The following is a 17279-nucleotide window of genomic DNA, read 5'->3' on the forward strand; positions in this document are numbered from 1 at the left end:
AGAACATTTTCATAATATAATTTGCTTTCTCAAACTCATACAAACTTTCCCAATCATTCTTCAATTTCGTGGACAAAAATGAAAGTCTTTGCTGATCATGTCGCTCTAGTCTTTGAATTACTCCTTGAAGTCTACAACTCTTCTAACTCCTAATTTCTGAACATTCCACACATATTCCGATCTTAGGACCCATGTTCTTTCTATACCTCTTTTACCTTCAGTGACTTCACCTAAAATATTCATGATGTTTTCCTCCTTTAACTCTTTCAAGGTTTCCCTCAGATGTCTCTGGCCTTTTGATTCAAGGTTACAAAGTTTCAAACTTCTCACAAAAACACAACACTCTCTCTGCTCTTTCTCTATCAGATGTATCATCCTCTGATATATTACATAATTTACTTTTTTTAAAAAAAATTGCTTATTGTCTGTCTTCCCATGAGACTAGAGATTATTTGGCCAGTTCAGCATTAACCTCCAGTGGCTAGAATAGAGGATGGCACATCTTAGGTGCTGGGTAAATAGTTCTACTATATAGACTATAACATGGAAAGAAGAATAGGGTCTGGTAACTTCCTCTTCAACTTGCTTGATGAAATGATCTGGGCTATCATAAGAGTGATTCCAAGCAGTCCTAAGAGCAAACTGGTCAGCAAACTATAGCCCATAAATTAAATTGTGCTTACTGCCTGTTTTTGCAAATAAAATTTTATTGGAGCTATATGCATTCATTTACAAGATATCTATGGCTGCTTATGTGATGAAAGGGCAAAACTGAGTAGTTGTGACATGCAAAGCCCCAAATGCTTACCATCTAGTACATTCTTTTAATTAATTAATTTGGTACGAGGGGTTGAGTTCAGAAGCACTTTACCACTAAGCTCTATCCCCAGTTTTTTCTAATATTTTATTTTGAGACAGGTTTTGCTAAGTTGCAGGGACACCCCCCCCCAACTTGTCATCCTCCTGCCTCAAGACTCCCAAGTCACTGGCATTGCAGGTTTGAGCCAGGGGTGCCTCGCTCCACCTGGCTGGTTATATAACAAGTGTGCCAGCCCTGTCTTAGAGGGTAAGTGAACCTGGTCTACTGTGGGGGCTTGTGGATTGCTTCTTTAGTGGTTGGAAATTTGCCTTCCAACTTCCTGAAAGAGGGTTACACTGGGTGTGTAGCGAGGTGTTCTTACCTGTGTGGTGCACACCTGGCTGATGGGTGAGGAGACCCTGTGCCCTTCTCCCTGCGCCCCGGAAGATGAGGGTAGGAAGTAATGGTTGTTGGGTGATGGGGGCAGACTGATGTGCTGCGGGCTTTTCAAGGTTCCCAGGGGCGAATGCTGTGGAGAGCACTGGGGACTGAGAAACGTGGAAGAAAGTACATTGGTTTGACCTGAGGACTCCACACAGTGAGCGTTTCCAAGGGGCAGGAGTGGAGCCGCTTCGCAAGCGGGGGGTTGACTCTCGGAGCTGTTTTGTCCTTTCACGGACACTTGTTGGGATGCAAAAGGACAGCTGGAGACCGCATCTTCCTGCTTGATGGGGGCAGCTAAGAAGGGCAGGGGCTTCTTCTCCGAACAGTTATTGCTTTTCTGCTTCTGAAGCTGCATCCTCAGCTCTTCCACCTGCCTTTGCTCTTGCTGCAGTTTCCAGGTCAGTTCATTGATCACCTTCTGCTTCTCCACCAGCATCTTGTCCTTCTCGGAGTCCAGCCCGTCCAGCTCCGAAGGACCCGAGCCCCCGTTCAGGCTGCTCATGAGACTTTCCTCCGTGCAGACGTGCACTGGGGACGGGTGCAGACCAAAGGACGGAGAGGCGTCGGTGAAGGTGTCCGGCAGGGACCCGGCCACCGACAGGTCAGACGAGGCGGGGGAGATTGGGGGGCTGGAGCTGGTGCTGCCGAAGCGGTAGAAGCCATTGGATAAGGCACTGGTGGAAGGGGACGACTGGTAATTGGGCAGCGCGTTGGGTGTCACGGGAAAAGTGACAGTCGTTATGTCGCCGAAGTTGGGTACAGAGTTGCCGGAACAGTCCTGGAAGGGTCGAAGCCGGTCCATAAGAGCCGTTTTGGTGCCTGACACGGGCAAGCCCCGTATCCGAAGCTGTTGTCTTAATTCAGAGACCTAAAGAAACCAGGACGCTGTTAGTGTGCTGCCTAATGACAATATTTTAAAAATGTCTCTTTATAATTAAATTAGTTTTAAAATGTCATACATGGAATTTTATAATGTCCACTCCTCTTTTTTTCTCTGCTTCTTCTCAATATCCCCTCCCACCCTTGATATAAATTGGTTTTGCACAATTTGAATGATTCCTTTTGACTCTTATCATATATACAGGTGCTCCTCAGTTTATAATGGGGGTGATGTCCTAATAATTCCATGGTAAACTGAAAACATCGGAAGTCAAAATGCATTCAATGCACCTAACCTACAGAACATCTCAGTTTAGGGTCAGAGGGTCAGTTCATTCGGTTATTTCAGGGGAGACTCAGAGGTATGATCGCTATTATCACCCAGCAACTTCAGAAAGGATCAGACAGCATATTGCTAGCTAGGGAGAAAAGTTCAAAATTTGAAGTGCAATGCATACTGAACATGTGCTCTTTTCTCAGCATTATAAAGTAAAAATATCATAAGTTGAGCTATTTTAAGTTGGGGACCATCTGAACCAAGTGTTCATGGCCTGAGAGTCATGGAGATGTGGATTGTAAATGAATGGTAAAAGTCACCTAATGTGCTGACCTTCCACCCCCATTTTGGTCCCTGTTCCCATTTTATAGATGAGCAAAGCTGTAGCTGCCTGGTGTAGTCAGATCCCTCACATGATGATCCCTAAGCATAGTTGAATTTACAGGACTTCTGGCTTTCTGAGTCAGGCCTCTTCTCACCATATCCTCTTCCTCAAACGTAAGCATGCACTTGAGCAACTGAGGACGTGTGATAACACATACTCCACCTTGGAGTTCTGGTTCAATAAATCTGGGTGATGACTAAGATTTTGCATTTTTAACAAATTACCAGGGGATATTGATGCTTCAAGTCCCTGGACCAGACTTTGAGAATCTCAGTTCTACATTAACATTTTTGTCTTAATTTTAATGATGAATGTTTGACAATCATATGTTGACAGAGGGTGGGAGGGATGGAGATGGAGAGAGAGAGAGAGAGAGAGAGAGAGAGAGAGAGAGAGAGAGAGAAATATCAGTCCAAACCCTTACCCTTACCCTAGCTCTGCAATCCTCTGTGCCTCATTCATGACATGGAAATGGTAATACTTGCCTTATATATTTCTGTAAGGGGCAAATGGCTTGAATTTTGTTAAGCTCTTGGAATAGTTCCTAGTAAAGACTTATGCAATGTTAGGACTTAATATTTTTTTCCATATGTGTGTGTGTGTGTGTGTGTGTGTGTGTGTGTGTGTGTGTTGGTGTACTAGGGATTTAACCAGGGGCACTCAACCACAGAGCCACATTGCAAGCCCCCCCTTTTTATATTTTACTTAGAGATAGGGTCTCACTGAGTTGCTTAGGCCCTCAATAAGTTGCTGAGGCTGGCTTTGAAGTTGAGATCCTCCTGTCTCAGCCTCCCAAGCCCCTAGGAATACAGGCATGCATCACCATGCCCAGCCTTTTCCATATATATTTTTTAATTAGTGCATAATGGTACATAATGGTGGTGGCTTACTATCATTGTAATATTCATAAGTAACTAGTTGATCCCTGCATTTTTTTATAATGTTCATAAATTGGAAACTATAAAATATACACAAATATGGGAACTTTGAATAAGTGATGGTGCATGCAAATGATGGAGTATGTCAAAGCCATTAAGATTTGATGCTATACCTGGGCACATCTGTAATCCCAAGAGCTCAGAAGGCTGAGGCAGGAGGATCACAAGTAGAAGTCCAGCTTCAGCAACTTAGGGGTCCCTAAGCAACTTAGTGAAACCTTGTCTCAAAATAAAAAATAAAAAGTAATAGGGATATAGCTCAGTGGTAAAGCACCTCTGGGTTCAATCTCTAGTGCCTCCTGCAATAAAAAGGTTGATGCTATAAAGTGTTGCCCTTGGATGATGAATATTTACTTATGGTATATTATTAAGTGAAAGAAAGTTTGAATTGATTATATTTTTAAATATATATAAATATAAATATATATAAAATATATAAATAATGTGCATATATATTTAAACCTGTTTGCATGTGAAAATATCTAGATAAATATATACTAAAATGTCAACAATAGGATTCCTTATCTGTAATTTCTAAATACTCCACATAAGCATATTGCTTTTGTGATTAAAAAAGGAAATGCATTAAGTAGGTAAGTTTCAATAATTTTGCAAAAAAGAATATATAGAGAAATATTCTTTTGAGATTTTTGTAGAGAAAGATATTTTGGGCATAAATTTAGAGGAAGAAATCATAAGAATATTGACAACCAAAATTTAAAACTTCTATAAGTCACAAGAACCATAAACAAAATGAATGTGGATCCAAGTAGCAATCTTGGAAAACAAATCATTGCAGCACAAATAATTAAGTGCTTTTAAAAACTCCAATGTATTAACTGTGCTTACCAATAAAAAAGAAAAAAAGGCTGATAGCCAATATAAAAATAGATAGGAGAAATGATCCAGTTCTTCATAAACACAAATAAAATTTAGATAATGACCAATAATGTATGTGTATCATCATTAGTAACGCAAAAAATGAAAGTAAAATAAATATGTACCTACGTTGGAATTCATCAAATTGACAAAGAAATGAGTAATAACCCTTTGTGTTAGTGAGGTAGTATCGAAAATAAAAACGTTAAAAAGAAAAAAGATCTTTATTATCTTTCTATTTAAAACATAGTCCTTGGGTTGGGGTTGTGGCTCAGCTGTAGAACCCTTGCCTAGCACAAGTGAGGCCCAAGGTTTGATCCTCACAGCACCACAAAAAAATAAATAAAGGTATTGTGTCTAACTACAACTAAAAAATAAATATTAAAAATAAATATTAAAATAAAATAAAATAAAACATGGTCCTGATCATCAGTGCAAGTAATATGTGGGATCTAGTTAGAAATACAGAATCTCTAGCCCCTCCCTAGACCTACTGAATCAGAATTTGCATTTTATCAAGTGCCTGGGTGATTCATATATACATTAATGTTTGAGTAGTGCCGCTTTAACGTGCTGCTTCTGGGAATAAACTGGAACAAATGTTCAGGACAGAAATTTGGTAATATGCCTCAAGAACTTTTAAAAATATTAATACATTTTTCATTCCAGAATTTCAGTTCTCTATAGTTAGCCTGGAGAAATAAAGCAATTAATAGATATATGTACATAGGCCATTGAAATCATTTTTCGAATAACAAAACTTTTGGCAGTTAGTTAAATGTCCTATAGTGGAATGTTAACAAGGTGGTGAAATGATATGTAGCTATTAAAAATAAAACTTTTATTGACTACTAAAAGTTACGAAAAATGTTCATGATGTGTTAAAAAAAGAAAGCATGTCAGAAATTTATGTACACATAATTATTTAAAAATAGTTATTGTGAAACAAAATATGTTCACAGGCATCATAAATCTAGAGGGAAATATAATCTGTTGTGCTTTCTGAGAGTCTTGTCTACTAAAAGAGTATTTTTCTATATACTATCATATTTCACTGTGAATATATGTTGTTGTATAATCAGTTAAAAGTTACCCAAAAAAGATGGGATCAACTTACGCTAGCAATGAATATTCTATTTCCCCATATCTTGCTGGTAATGTCTTATCTACTTTTTTCCCCTTTAGATTTGCTGGTTTTAAAAAAATGCAAGATGGTAACACATTATTGTTTTAATTTTGAATTACTTAAAATTAATGAGTTCTACGTTTATTTTTAGAATCTGTTCTGGCACTGAATAATTTAAGCAACATTATTAAATAATGCAGCTCGTATTCTAAAATAAAATGAACACTTGCTGAGTTCAGTTTACCTTAAGTTTCAGATTATTATGCTCGGTGGGCTTGTTTGGGAAGAAGACCTGCACCCACCTGTTTGCTGCATTCCCTGGAGTTTTAATCATTGATCACTTTTTAAACCATTTATTATGGAAAAATTCAAACATACACAGAAGTTGATAGACAAGTATAATGAACCTCATGTACTTTCCAACCAACACCAGCAATTATCACCCAACTTCTGCCCAGTCTTATTTCTCTTATACCCTAATCTATTTCTTTCCCTACCTGCCCTAGATGATTTTTGAAGCAAATCATTTAATTCCATTTGTAAATATTTGGTAACTATCTCGAAAAGATAAGCAGTTTTTTAAAAAATAAAAACTAGCATTAGCACACCTTGAATAATGAACAATTGTTTCCTAATGTCCATCAAACATGTCCCCAGTTTTAAGTCTTCCCAGTCCCACCCCCTTGGCTCTTGTTCTCACTCTCAGTTCCTCTCACTCTCCAGTTTTTAAGAAAGGAAATGCAAAACCCCATTTATATTCATCTATTCATCTTTTTCAGTTCTGCTGTGATGGATGATGGACAGATGGATGAATATGCCAACCCTAAGGACTGCTTTGAAATGCACCGGGTTCAACTTGAAGTTCACTGACCCTTTAATGAACCCAGATCCATGTAGCCTGTGATGGGAAGTAAATTTTTCATGCATGTGTTATTTAACAAGGTGTGGCTTCAGAACAGAAGTCCCCGGATTTGAGAATTTCATAGAACAGGACATTGTTTTCAATTATATTACTGACATTAGGTTACCAACATTCCATCTTACTCAATAAGGACCAAGGTTCTTATTTCATGGTATCCTCATTTAATAAAAAGGCACATGTACAACCCCACCCACAACCCTCAACTTCTGTTCACTACTAGCATTGTTTTCCAATTTCAAAACATTATGAGAAAATATATACTTTGGATTAATATTGCTCAGATATGTAGCAGGTACCTAGATGCTTACTTGGTTCTTGTTTTTCTCATTTCATCAGAGATTTTTTTTTTTAAAAAGTTCATCATGGAATTGGCCACAGTTTAGAGCATTCTGAATGCTTCATATAAATCCCACAATGACACTAGGCTAAACTCTATCATATATATGAGTCCATTTATAATAACTCATTTATGCAAATGAGGAATCTAAGATGCTGAGACATGGGAAGACCAGCTCAGGTTGTGCAGCCTGGAAAGCTGAGCTGGGGGCCTAGAGCTCTGTGCTTTGTGGGGGTGTCTGACCACCTGGGTGGACATCCTGTCATTCCCTGGAGCCTCTTCCATGTACTCTCCACTTTATATTCTCTTACCCCAGAAATCTGTTGGCAAAGATGATAATGAATGATATATTGCTGTGTTTGTCAAATAAACCAATGGAAAGAAAGGAAGAGGAGGGAAAAGAAAAGAAGTAAGGAAGAGAGAAACAGAAGGAAATCATGTCCAATCTTATACCTTTAGATCATCCAGGTTAGGTGGGAGTGGGCCTGGCTTGAAAGAAGAGACACCGGTTTGTCCAGAAAAACTGTTTTTGACGGGAGACAGAGGGGTATTGCTCAGTGGTGCTGAAGAGGAGTTTGGATTTCGGACCATCTGTTCGTTGGGTTCTCTAAAAAAGAAACAAAGAGGCACTTAAAATACAATCAAATATATATGGGTAACGTGTATTTGAATCACACAGTAATAGGTCGCACGGATCAGGCATGTAATCAACCAGGCGAAGAGAAATAGCAGCACGGGCTAGATGGCAAGTGGCAAAAGACCCTCAAGCTTGACTGGGGGGAGACAGGAGGGAGGGGTGGAGACTTTAGCATATGGAAGAGGGCATGTCCATCCATGACGTAGTTGATGCACTCTTCTGGGGAGTCCTGAGCATGCAGCATTTCGTAGAATTGCCAGTATGACCTGAGAGTGACCAGAAACAGGGGAGAGAATACACATTCCAACTTCGTAAGTGAAGATATTGACCATTCCAAAGGTGACCTGGTCATGTGATCACAAAGCCCTGTGGGCTCAGGAGTCAATCTTTTGAGACTCTCACTGAGCGATTCAGCTCTGTTGTTTCCCAGAGTGAAAGTAGAAGGGCATTGGAATTGTGAGCGATGCCAACACTACATTCTTAGCTCTTTCACAATTCACTTTGGAAATGCCCATAGCTTCCTTTTTCTCCAAAGAACATTGATTTGCTTGTTTTATCCCAGCCATACGATCCTGAAAGTTGTGCATGGTGTCTAAATACAGCCATATTTCAAATGTATCAGAAAAAAATAGATTCTTATTAGAAAAAAAAATATATATCTGATGAATATTCAAACATACCAGACAAGGACATGTGGGCTGGCCCCATGTGCCTCAGACAGAGAGAAGCCATTCCCTACCTCTGTCTCCAGCCTCCATTCCCGGCTTGCCTGACTTACTTGAGTTGTACTTGGTGCATCCCAGGGTAGTTGAATCTGTGTTGTTGTTGTTGTTGTTGCTGCTGCTGCTGCTGCTGGCTGAGAATCTGGAGCTGCAGGAACAGCTGTTGTTGCTGGAGCAGCCGAGCATAAGCTGAGTCCATGGGCGGTGGGGACTTCTCTGCCTTCTGGTCAGGGGGAATGTACTGGTGATATTTAAGCTTCTTCACCTTGGGCTTGGGGTCCTTGGGCTTTTTGTGGCGATTCTTACTGTCACCCAAGGACTTGGACTGTAAAGGGTATGAGGAAATGGCATGTGCTTTAGGTGACGAAAAAGAATGACTTGGTTGTGAGGGGGTTTTAACCTAATGGATATTATCAAATCCTGGAAATACAGCATAGCACATGCACGATGCACAAAGAATCCCTACAACATCAATGGTTTGGAGGAACCAATCTGCTGCAAATACAACCTCCTGAAGTATCACTCCTTAAGACTGGGAAACTTAAACCTTAGAATTGGCTTCAGGAGTTTTTCCCCTCCCTGGAGTAGGGTAGGAGGTCAGGCTGAGTTTCCACGAGTACATTCTTCCTATCCTAAAATCAACGGATAACCTGACATTCCGATGCTGGGCTTACTCCTAAGGCAGTCCTTTCATCTGTAGGCACACAATTGCCTTTCATCAAGCAGGTAATAAATTGACTTATTAATGACATAAACTTAGAGGAAGTTAAGGTGCCTTTTGTAAATCCAGTATGTGGTTCTCTGCTGCTCTGAGCCCAGAGTAAAACAGAACTGCCCGTTTACCCTCCACCCTCACCCCACTCAAATGCTGATATATGATCAGGAAATGGCACCTCTGAAATAATGACTCTTTATTTATTATGGGAAGGGTGAGCCACCCACTGGAACCCTTCCCAGAAGTGACCCATTGTAGAGCCTGACTTGGACACAGTAAAGGAAGATTAGGGTACAGCCTTGGCAGCGAAATTTTTGAACATGGTACCAATACTTAAGATGACTCCATCTCAGTTCCATTACCTGCAAGTTGGGGAACGTATTCTCCTATCTTCTATCTCAGTGATCAATATAAAGACTATAACCGATGATGTTGAAGTGATAAGAGATGCTCAATGAACAGGGTAATTCTATTCATAACCTGCTTCTAAAATCAAAAGGCCTCCTATATTAGGAAATAAATAAATTTTCACTTTTTGACTTTACTAGAGGAGGTTGAAATGGAGAACAAGGATATCATGACCAAAGATTTTTCAAGATGTGGAGAAAAACTGGAGGGAAAGTGTGGTACCATCAGTGTCCAGAAGAGGGGGCTCCTGAATAGCTGGCAGGTATATTTGGACTTGGCAGCCTCCCCATTTCAACCACAAAATACACATCTGAATGTGACCTTATCCAAGGGGCCTACAATTTGCTTTTCTCTGACTCAGCTCATCCTACCACCAAAGGCTCTTTTGTTTTCTCAAAGAGTGTTCTTCCCCGAGACTAATGAATAACAAGTGCAAGTATTTTTGTGTGCATGGTGGCTTATTTCTTCATGCTCATTAATCTATTAGTGTTCCAATGAATTAATCAGTCTGCTGTGCTGGAGAGTTTTTACAGGGGTTCCTGCAATCAGTTCTGCCCTGTCTTGCTCCAAATCAGCTGCCGGGCCCATCATCTCCCAGAGATGACTGGGGAGGATGGGAGTAGCAGCCCTGGGTCTTGAAGCTAAGTTAGGGGGTCAAGGAGGATTTTTTAGTTTGTTTTTGTTTTTTCATTTTTTTCTTCCTCTGCGTGGTCTAAGCACAGGGACTGTGAACATTCCAGAAGATATTGAAATGATCATTTTTTTTTCTGAATAGCGTGGGGGGCAAAGATGACTGAACTTATGGAAATGCATAGTTTCATTCTCTCTCTTTTTTTTTTTTGAGCTTTGGGGATATTAAAGCTGTATCTGTTTGTTTTTCTCTTTACAGCTACACAGAAGGAGAACACATTAATCTTTCTAAAAATGGATCAGAAGTGGATCCACTTCAGTGCTTAAAGACTCAGGCATAGATGTGTGAACTGGATTATGTATACATGAGAGGTAGTGGTGTGGCTTTGGCTAGAAAGTGCATGATGTTCTAAAACCGTAACGATTCAAACACACACACACACACACACACACACACACACACACACACACACCTGGGCTTTGCCAAATAACATACCACCCCAGAAGCCCACAATGTGCTGATCTTGCTCTGCAAGGTGAAGCCGAAACTCAGTAATCTGCCAAGGGAAATTTCACCAAGCTGCCTAAATCTCTCCTCTATAACACCGGACAGGCTTTCTTTTCTTGCAATTTTCTGCCATCTGAAACAGCCTTGCCATCTGACACTCTGGCTCATCCTTTCAGGCTGGCTCAAGCCCTGGATCACTTAGGAAGCCTTTCCTAACTTGCAGTGAGGTGCCCTGTCTGCACTCCTCATGTGGCATTTCGAGGTTGCGTGAGGATGGTCACATCGGGGTATTTCCTGCCAAGGGGGTGAGGCAGACTAAAATCCAACCCCCAGTCTCCTTCCTAGACCACTGGCCTTGAGGGAGCCACCTGTGGCTGCTTGGGGAAGGAGAACCTTTTTTTAATTTTCAATATAAAAGTAACAAACACACCACCATCATAACCACGATAGTACATTCAGAATATTATGCAACCATCACATCTATCTAGTTCCATTACCCATAAAACAGTCATCCCTCATTCCTTCTTCCCTTATTCCCCAACAACCATGAATGTGCTTAGATCTTGAGAGATCTGATTATTCTGAGTATTTAATGTAAGTGGAATCATATAAATGGCTTCTTCCTGTACTGGCATAATATTTTTCCAAGGATCATTCATTTTGCAGCAGGTATCATTATATTTTTCTTTTTCAAGAGTGTGTAATAGACAGTCTTATGGATAGACCATATTTTATGTATTCAGTCATCAACTGATGGAAATTTGGGTTGGTTCCAACGTGTTACTCTTGTAAATGGTGCCTAATATTAATATTCATGTACAAGTTTTTGTTTGAACACCTCTTTTCTAATCTTAACCTAACAGGGATAAATCTTTAACAACTGGGATGCATAGGTATGGATCAACTGGAAGGGATGGTGACTCATATATAAGTAACTTGCCCTCCCGAACCAGTTGGATATCGGTATTAATACCATACTTCACTGAAAGATCTGGTCTTTCTTTTGGGATCCTACCATAATTTCTTGGAACAGTGAGGTTGACGGCTTTGCTAATTTGAATTATGCAAAATTTAAATATGCTGATAGAGACATTAGTAAAACGTCTCTTTATCTATAGCATTAGAAATCATGTGAATCGTCTCCCTCTCCTTCCTCTGCAAGGCATAGAATTCATCAATTTTCACATAATGTCAAGGCTGCTGAGCTGAGCGACTTGTAAACTGGGTTTATGCTATTGTGGTTTGGTGGGGGAGCTTTTCTAGGAAATTAAAATTCCTACCATCCTGTGAGAGCATAAAGCTGTTACTTTATCATTGACTTGTGCCTCAATTTATAACCTCCCACACTTTTTCTTCTCAATCCCCAAGGAGTCATTTCAGCATTCATTAGGCGGTGGCACTAGGACTGAGAAAACATGCTCCCAAATCACGTAAAAGTTATTGGGTATAAAATATTACGAAGGGGCTAACTGGTTGTAACTCAGTGATAGAGTGCTTGACTAACGTGCAGAGGCGTGAGCACCATTTAAAAAAAAAAAAAAAAAAAGAAGAAGAAAGAAAACCAATGACTACCAGGCAGCTAAGGAGAGAGCACTCTGTGAACTATTAGCTATAATGCTGAGAAAATTAAATACGAAAAATATATCAAATGACTACAGCTATTTGACTACTGTGAATGTGACCCCCATGTCCCTTATGTTTATTTCCTTAGGAATTGAATGATATAGCTCTTACATTATGCAAAGTCTCGTGCAAAATTCAACTGCCCTAAGCCTGTTTTAGGGGACTTGCAAAACCCCATGTGTTTTAATCAGCCAGGTCTATCTCCAGGGTGAGCTCATGAAATCTTTTAAGTCAGACATATATTAGCGGAGCTATGGTCCCCAAGAAATGCAACTGCACTGATACCCCCCCGCTGCAGAGAAAGTCCATGCTGTGCTGCATGGATAATAACATCTGGGTTCATGGGCTCTGGTGGCCTGTTTCTCAGCTCCCCATTTTGTGACATTTCTAGTGGACTGGACCACCATGGGGCCATGTGATTCTCCTTATGTCATCAGACCTGAATTAGAAAGCTCTTCTCAGAGCTGGCTGTGGGCACCTGGGGCTCAGGCAGAGGAGTGGGGGCTGCCCCGTACCTACCTTTACAGCAGCATGCACAGGGATGGGGGCACTGAGGGGGCCAAGACCCTGCTTCCCAGTGTCTGGCTGATTGCTGGACTGTGAGGCGGAATCATTCTTGTCATTTTCTGAGCCAGAAGCAAGATCCTGAAATCGAAATTTTAGCATGATCAGGATATAGGAATCAACGTCGGGTTACGGTCGAGTCCCTGACGGGTCACACTGCTGCTTTCATCCCAGGTTCTCATTCAAGTAAACGTCAGGTTACTCCCTCCGGGAGGATGACACCAAGTTTGTTGCCCAATGGAGGGTGCTTTCGAGAGAGAAAAGGGGCATCTTTAATAATGACCACAAAAGACAGGTATAGGACTGGCCTTTCTATAGGTACAGGTATGGGACTGGCCTTTCTGTGACAATGTCTACCTGTTGGACTTAATAATGAGGTTGAAAAAGAAATGAAGAGAGCAGAGTAGGTGTGGGAATTTGGGGGGAAACATAGAACAACAAAGTGGAGAGAGAGGGTATTAGCAGTTGGAGGGAAAATGTGTGTGGGGGTGTGTGTGTGTAGGGGGGTGTGAGCACATACAGGTTTGTGTGTGTGTAAGCAAGCATGAATGCATGCCTGCACATGTATATGTGCATGTACATACATTTATGAGCATGTGTAGGTGTGTCTGAGTGTGTATGTATGTGTATGGATGAATGTATGCATCTGTATTTGTGTGTGTCAGATATATACGTACGTGCATATACATGTACACACATGAATTTATATATATATGTATGTGTGGATATAAGCATACGTGTGTATATGCACATGCTCATTTATATGTGTCTGTGTGTATGAGTAAGTGTAAGTACATGTCTGGGCATGTTTATGTGTGTATATGTGTGTGTATAAACACAGGCATGTGCATGTAAAGATGTATCAGGTATATGAGTGTATATATACATGTATGTCTCTGTATATTATATGTGTATATATGTGTATTTGAATGTGTGTCTCTGTGTCTATAATGCAGATGTGTGTGTTATCTGTGTGTGTGTGTGTGTGTGTGTGTGTGTGTATGATCATGCAAACCTTTACGAGAAGCATATTTCTGTCTGCTGAGGATTCCAAAAAAGGAATAATTATCTTCTCTTTCTCTCCCACATTCCTATGCTGTGACTCTGACACACAGGGGCAGGGGCTGCTGGTAATCTCCCGCTGGAGGGTCAGAAAAGAGCTTCTCAGTTCTTCTCTGAGCCCTGGTACCTATCCTAGGCCCATGAAATTCTTTTCTCTCAGCGCCTCTGTGTCCTCGTCTGTCAAACGTGGCTTCCGAGAAAAATGATATAAAATGATTTTTGCATTTTTCCGGGCATTGTCCAGGTCTTGTTCCCCTCTCCTAGTATTAAGCAGAAAAAAAAAAAACATGGCTTCTCCTCAAACCATTCTTAAATCAGAAGCTGAGGAATTTACTGTCAGAATAATACATACAAATGGTCTGATATACCGTTTGATGTTATCAAAGACGTCTGGCTGCAAAGACCAGCAGGGGAAGAAAAAAATGCTTTGATTATAAACTCTTACACAAGAAACGCACAAATATTTCAGATCTGCTTCTTATGCCTCCTTTTCCACTCCCAGTCCAGATTTGCTTCTTGGCTACTTTGTGTTTGCTCTGATAGAATGACAGTCACCAGTGACCAAGGAGGTTTAGGTAAACAGAGCCCTGGATATTGATTATTAATACTGTCATTGATATCTATATATGGTACTTTGCAGTGGGAAAAAATATTTCAAATACAGGTTGAACAGTTGTAATATAAAATTTCAAAATCTGAAAAGGCCAAGATGATGCTCTAAGTGGAAAATTCCATACCATGAAACTTTACAAACAGAATTGTTAGAGTTGGCATGTGGGGCCGGAAGCACTTCTGCACCTTGTGTCCACACTAGTATTTCTCCTTCATGAGGATGTGTGGAATCCCCACAGGTCTCCTTTTAGGAGCTCCATGAACACCCTCCTGCTGGGCTGAGGAAAACTCTCTGCAAGCCTGCATGTGGCTTCTAGAGGTGGATTCTCCAAGGGGTGGTGGCACTTGGCGGTGATTCTAGAGACCACGTGATTTCCCGCATCTCAGGGAGACTTAGCTCCTCCTCTGTGAGAACTGGCATAGATGTCACCCAATGGGAGGGAACTGGGATCTCAAATGAGATAACTTTTGTATAGAGTACAGTGCTGTTTCTGGCCCAGAGTATGCTTCAGGCTGATATTTATACTCATCATGGGAAATGGGCTTTCACATTGATAATGAATAAGGAATTATTTTCTTTTACAATTTTATAAATTGTAATCCTCATGATATAATCTTAGACTTCTGAAGTTGTTCATCTTACATATTTGTGACTTGGTACCCTTTGGCCATTATACCCTCCCGTCTCACTGTTTGAATGATGAACATTTATAATGAGTGTTTTCAAAATACATCCTTTACTCTGAGGATCTGTGGATGTATCCAGAGAGAGACGTGAACACTGTGCTTGGGTCAGGACTGGAGACTGACTTTGAGGTGGCTGGTGGTTAGATACCTATTCACATAGAAGCAGCAGGGACCTCCCTGCTTTGTGAACAGTTGGCACTTTCTTCTCACCCTTCTCGTTAGCCCTATAATGACTGTAAGAGAAGACTGCAAACTTTGAAATCAGTCTTGTTCTGGCACCAGGAGAGTGTCTGCCAATCACTTAACCTCACTCAAGCCTCAGTTATGGTGCCCATAAAAATGGAGATAAAAGGTATCTATCTACTCAACAAAGTAGATGATGCTCAGAAGTCATCCAGAGGGTATAGGGGTATAGTTCTAGAGAGTCTCTCCAGTGGTTTTTTTTTTTGGGGGGGGGGATCTTTTGTCACAGATACCTGGGCTGAAGAGAGTGAAAAGAGATAGTAACGTGTCACGTGATCGAGGAGAGAGAGCTCGACATCTTACAAATATGTGAGATGAACAACTTCCGAAGTCTAAGCAAAATCAGCAGCAAGCACAGTGGATTTTAAGACTATGAAGACATGATGAAATGGAGATCATTTTTATTTTTACCTGAATTGTTCCCAGAGGGCCTGCCAAAGGGGCTTCCGTAGCTTTAGCATCTGGTGGGGATCCTGCTGAGCTCTGGGGGTCTTCGCTTCGAGTCTGATCTGGAGAGAGCCCATCGCCGCTGCTGTCCTCTTCAAAGGCAAAGGCGTCTGCTGATTTGGAGAAACTCACCTGGTTTCCTGAGGGAGGGGAAACCCAAGATGTGAGTCAGAGGCTTAGGAGCATCCGAGGGCTGTTGTGGCAATGCTTCGATGTGTCATCCCTGCAAGAAGCACACACACACACACACCACACCTCTCCCCGGATTTATTTAAAGTTCTGGCAAGAGTGAAGATGTATTTTTAGATTATTAGGTTTCCTAAGTGAGGACTTGTGTTCATAAAAGTGATCTGTTTGGCAGGCAAGAACGAGTGATGGATTAAAGGCTTATCATCCGTTGTTAAATTTTATTTCCAATTTTATGCATTTCTTCACATTTCCTATGGGAAATAGAAAAATCTCCGTCCCAACCACCGAGATGGCTAACATCTTTTTGGAGCTGAATCAGGGAAGATACAGGAAGCAAAAGGGGAAGAGTGTATGCATCAAGACCAAAGGGGAAGGTGGTAGGACAATGACCTGTCATAGGTTTCACAGTGACAGCAGGAATTGAGATGACAGCATGCCATGTGCATCATCTTCAAATACAAAAACAGGGCACGCAGCACAAAATGTTTAGCAAACTTTGCTAATAAGGATAAGCGAGGCTCACTACTAAGTTTAAATTCCCCAATGTCAGAATTAGCTAATGTCACTGGAGTGTCCCAAAGAGCCATTCGACCAAAGCAAAATTGTTTACAAGAGCCATAAATATGTCTCAGAAACTTCAGTTCTGATTCTTATTTTTCTTTATTATTCAAATTTTCCTTTTATGCCTCATTATTTCTTTGTATCTATTTTGGCGATCCCACATGCAGACACTCTTCCTCAGTTCCCCGAGTGGTCTTTCTAGGGCAGCAGATAAGTTGTCGTGGGAGGTAGGTTATCAGACCAGATGGGCCCATAATGACATCCTTCGAATGTCCCTTCCATTTGGCGTGGCCAACTTTCCTCTGGTTTATTATCCAACTGCACAGTACACAGTGTGCTGAAGCCACATAGCTCTCCTGACCCGATTCCAAGCCACTGCTCTTCGAAAGGAATTTAGGTATTATCAGGAAGTTTTCCAGCCTCCTATAATCACACTCACAAGAACTTTTGACTCTTGCTCGGGGGAGATAAGAGAAGGGAGCTCTCACTGCAGTGATTGGAAAGGCAAGGAGAAGCTGGAAGTAATGGAACAAATGTGGCTTTGGGCTTGTCATCGCTGCCACTGCTGGCATCTGTCATGGACCCTGGTGTGGACATCCAGTGTCAAATCAGGAAAGAGGCCAGGCAAGGACAGGGCAAGTGGAAACGCCACTCACTGTCCCCATGGGTAGCATACTAACCTGAG

At 41.1% G+C, this 17279-nt stretch overlaps 1 protein-coding gene across 1 annotated transcript in view; it reads right to left on the bottom strand.

The window, feature by feature from the left end:
• Myocd (myocardin) overlaps nucleotides 1-17279 on the bottom strand; it is a 95421-nt gene that overhangs the window by 9640 nt on the left and 68502 nt on the right. Inside the window, exons 6-10 of the mRNA XM_026390675.2 lie at nucleotides 15809-15984; nucleotides 12749-12874; nucleotides 8402-8670; nucleotides 7440-7593; nucleotides 1182-2111 (exon numbers count right to left, since the gene is read on the bottom strand). Coding sequence (XP_026246460.2) covers nucleotides 1182-2111; nucleotides 7440-7593; nucleotides 8402-8670; nucleotides 12749-12874; nucleotides 15809-15984 — 1655 coding nt within the window. The remainder of the gene's footprint in view (nucleotides 1-1181; nucleotides 2112-7439; nucleotides 7594-8401; nucleotides 8671-12748; nucleotides 12875-15808; nucleotides 15985-17279) is intronic.

Source organism: Urocitellus parryii, chromosome 7, assembly GCF_045843805.1.
Source record: "Urocitellus parryii isolate mUroPar1 chromosome 7, mUroPar1.hap1, whole genome shotgun sequence".
Lineage (NCBI taxonomy): Eukaryota > Metazoa > Chordata > Mammalia > Rodentia > Sciuridae > Urocitellus > Urocitellus parryii.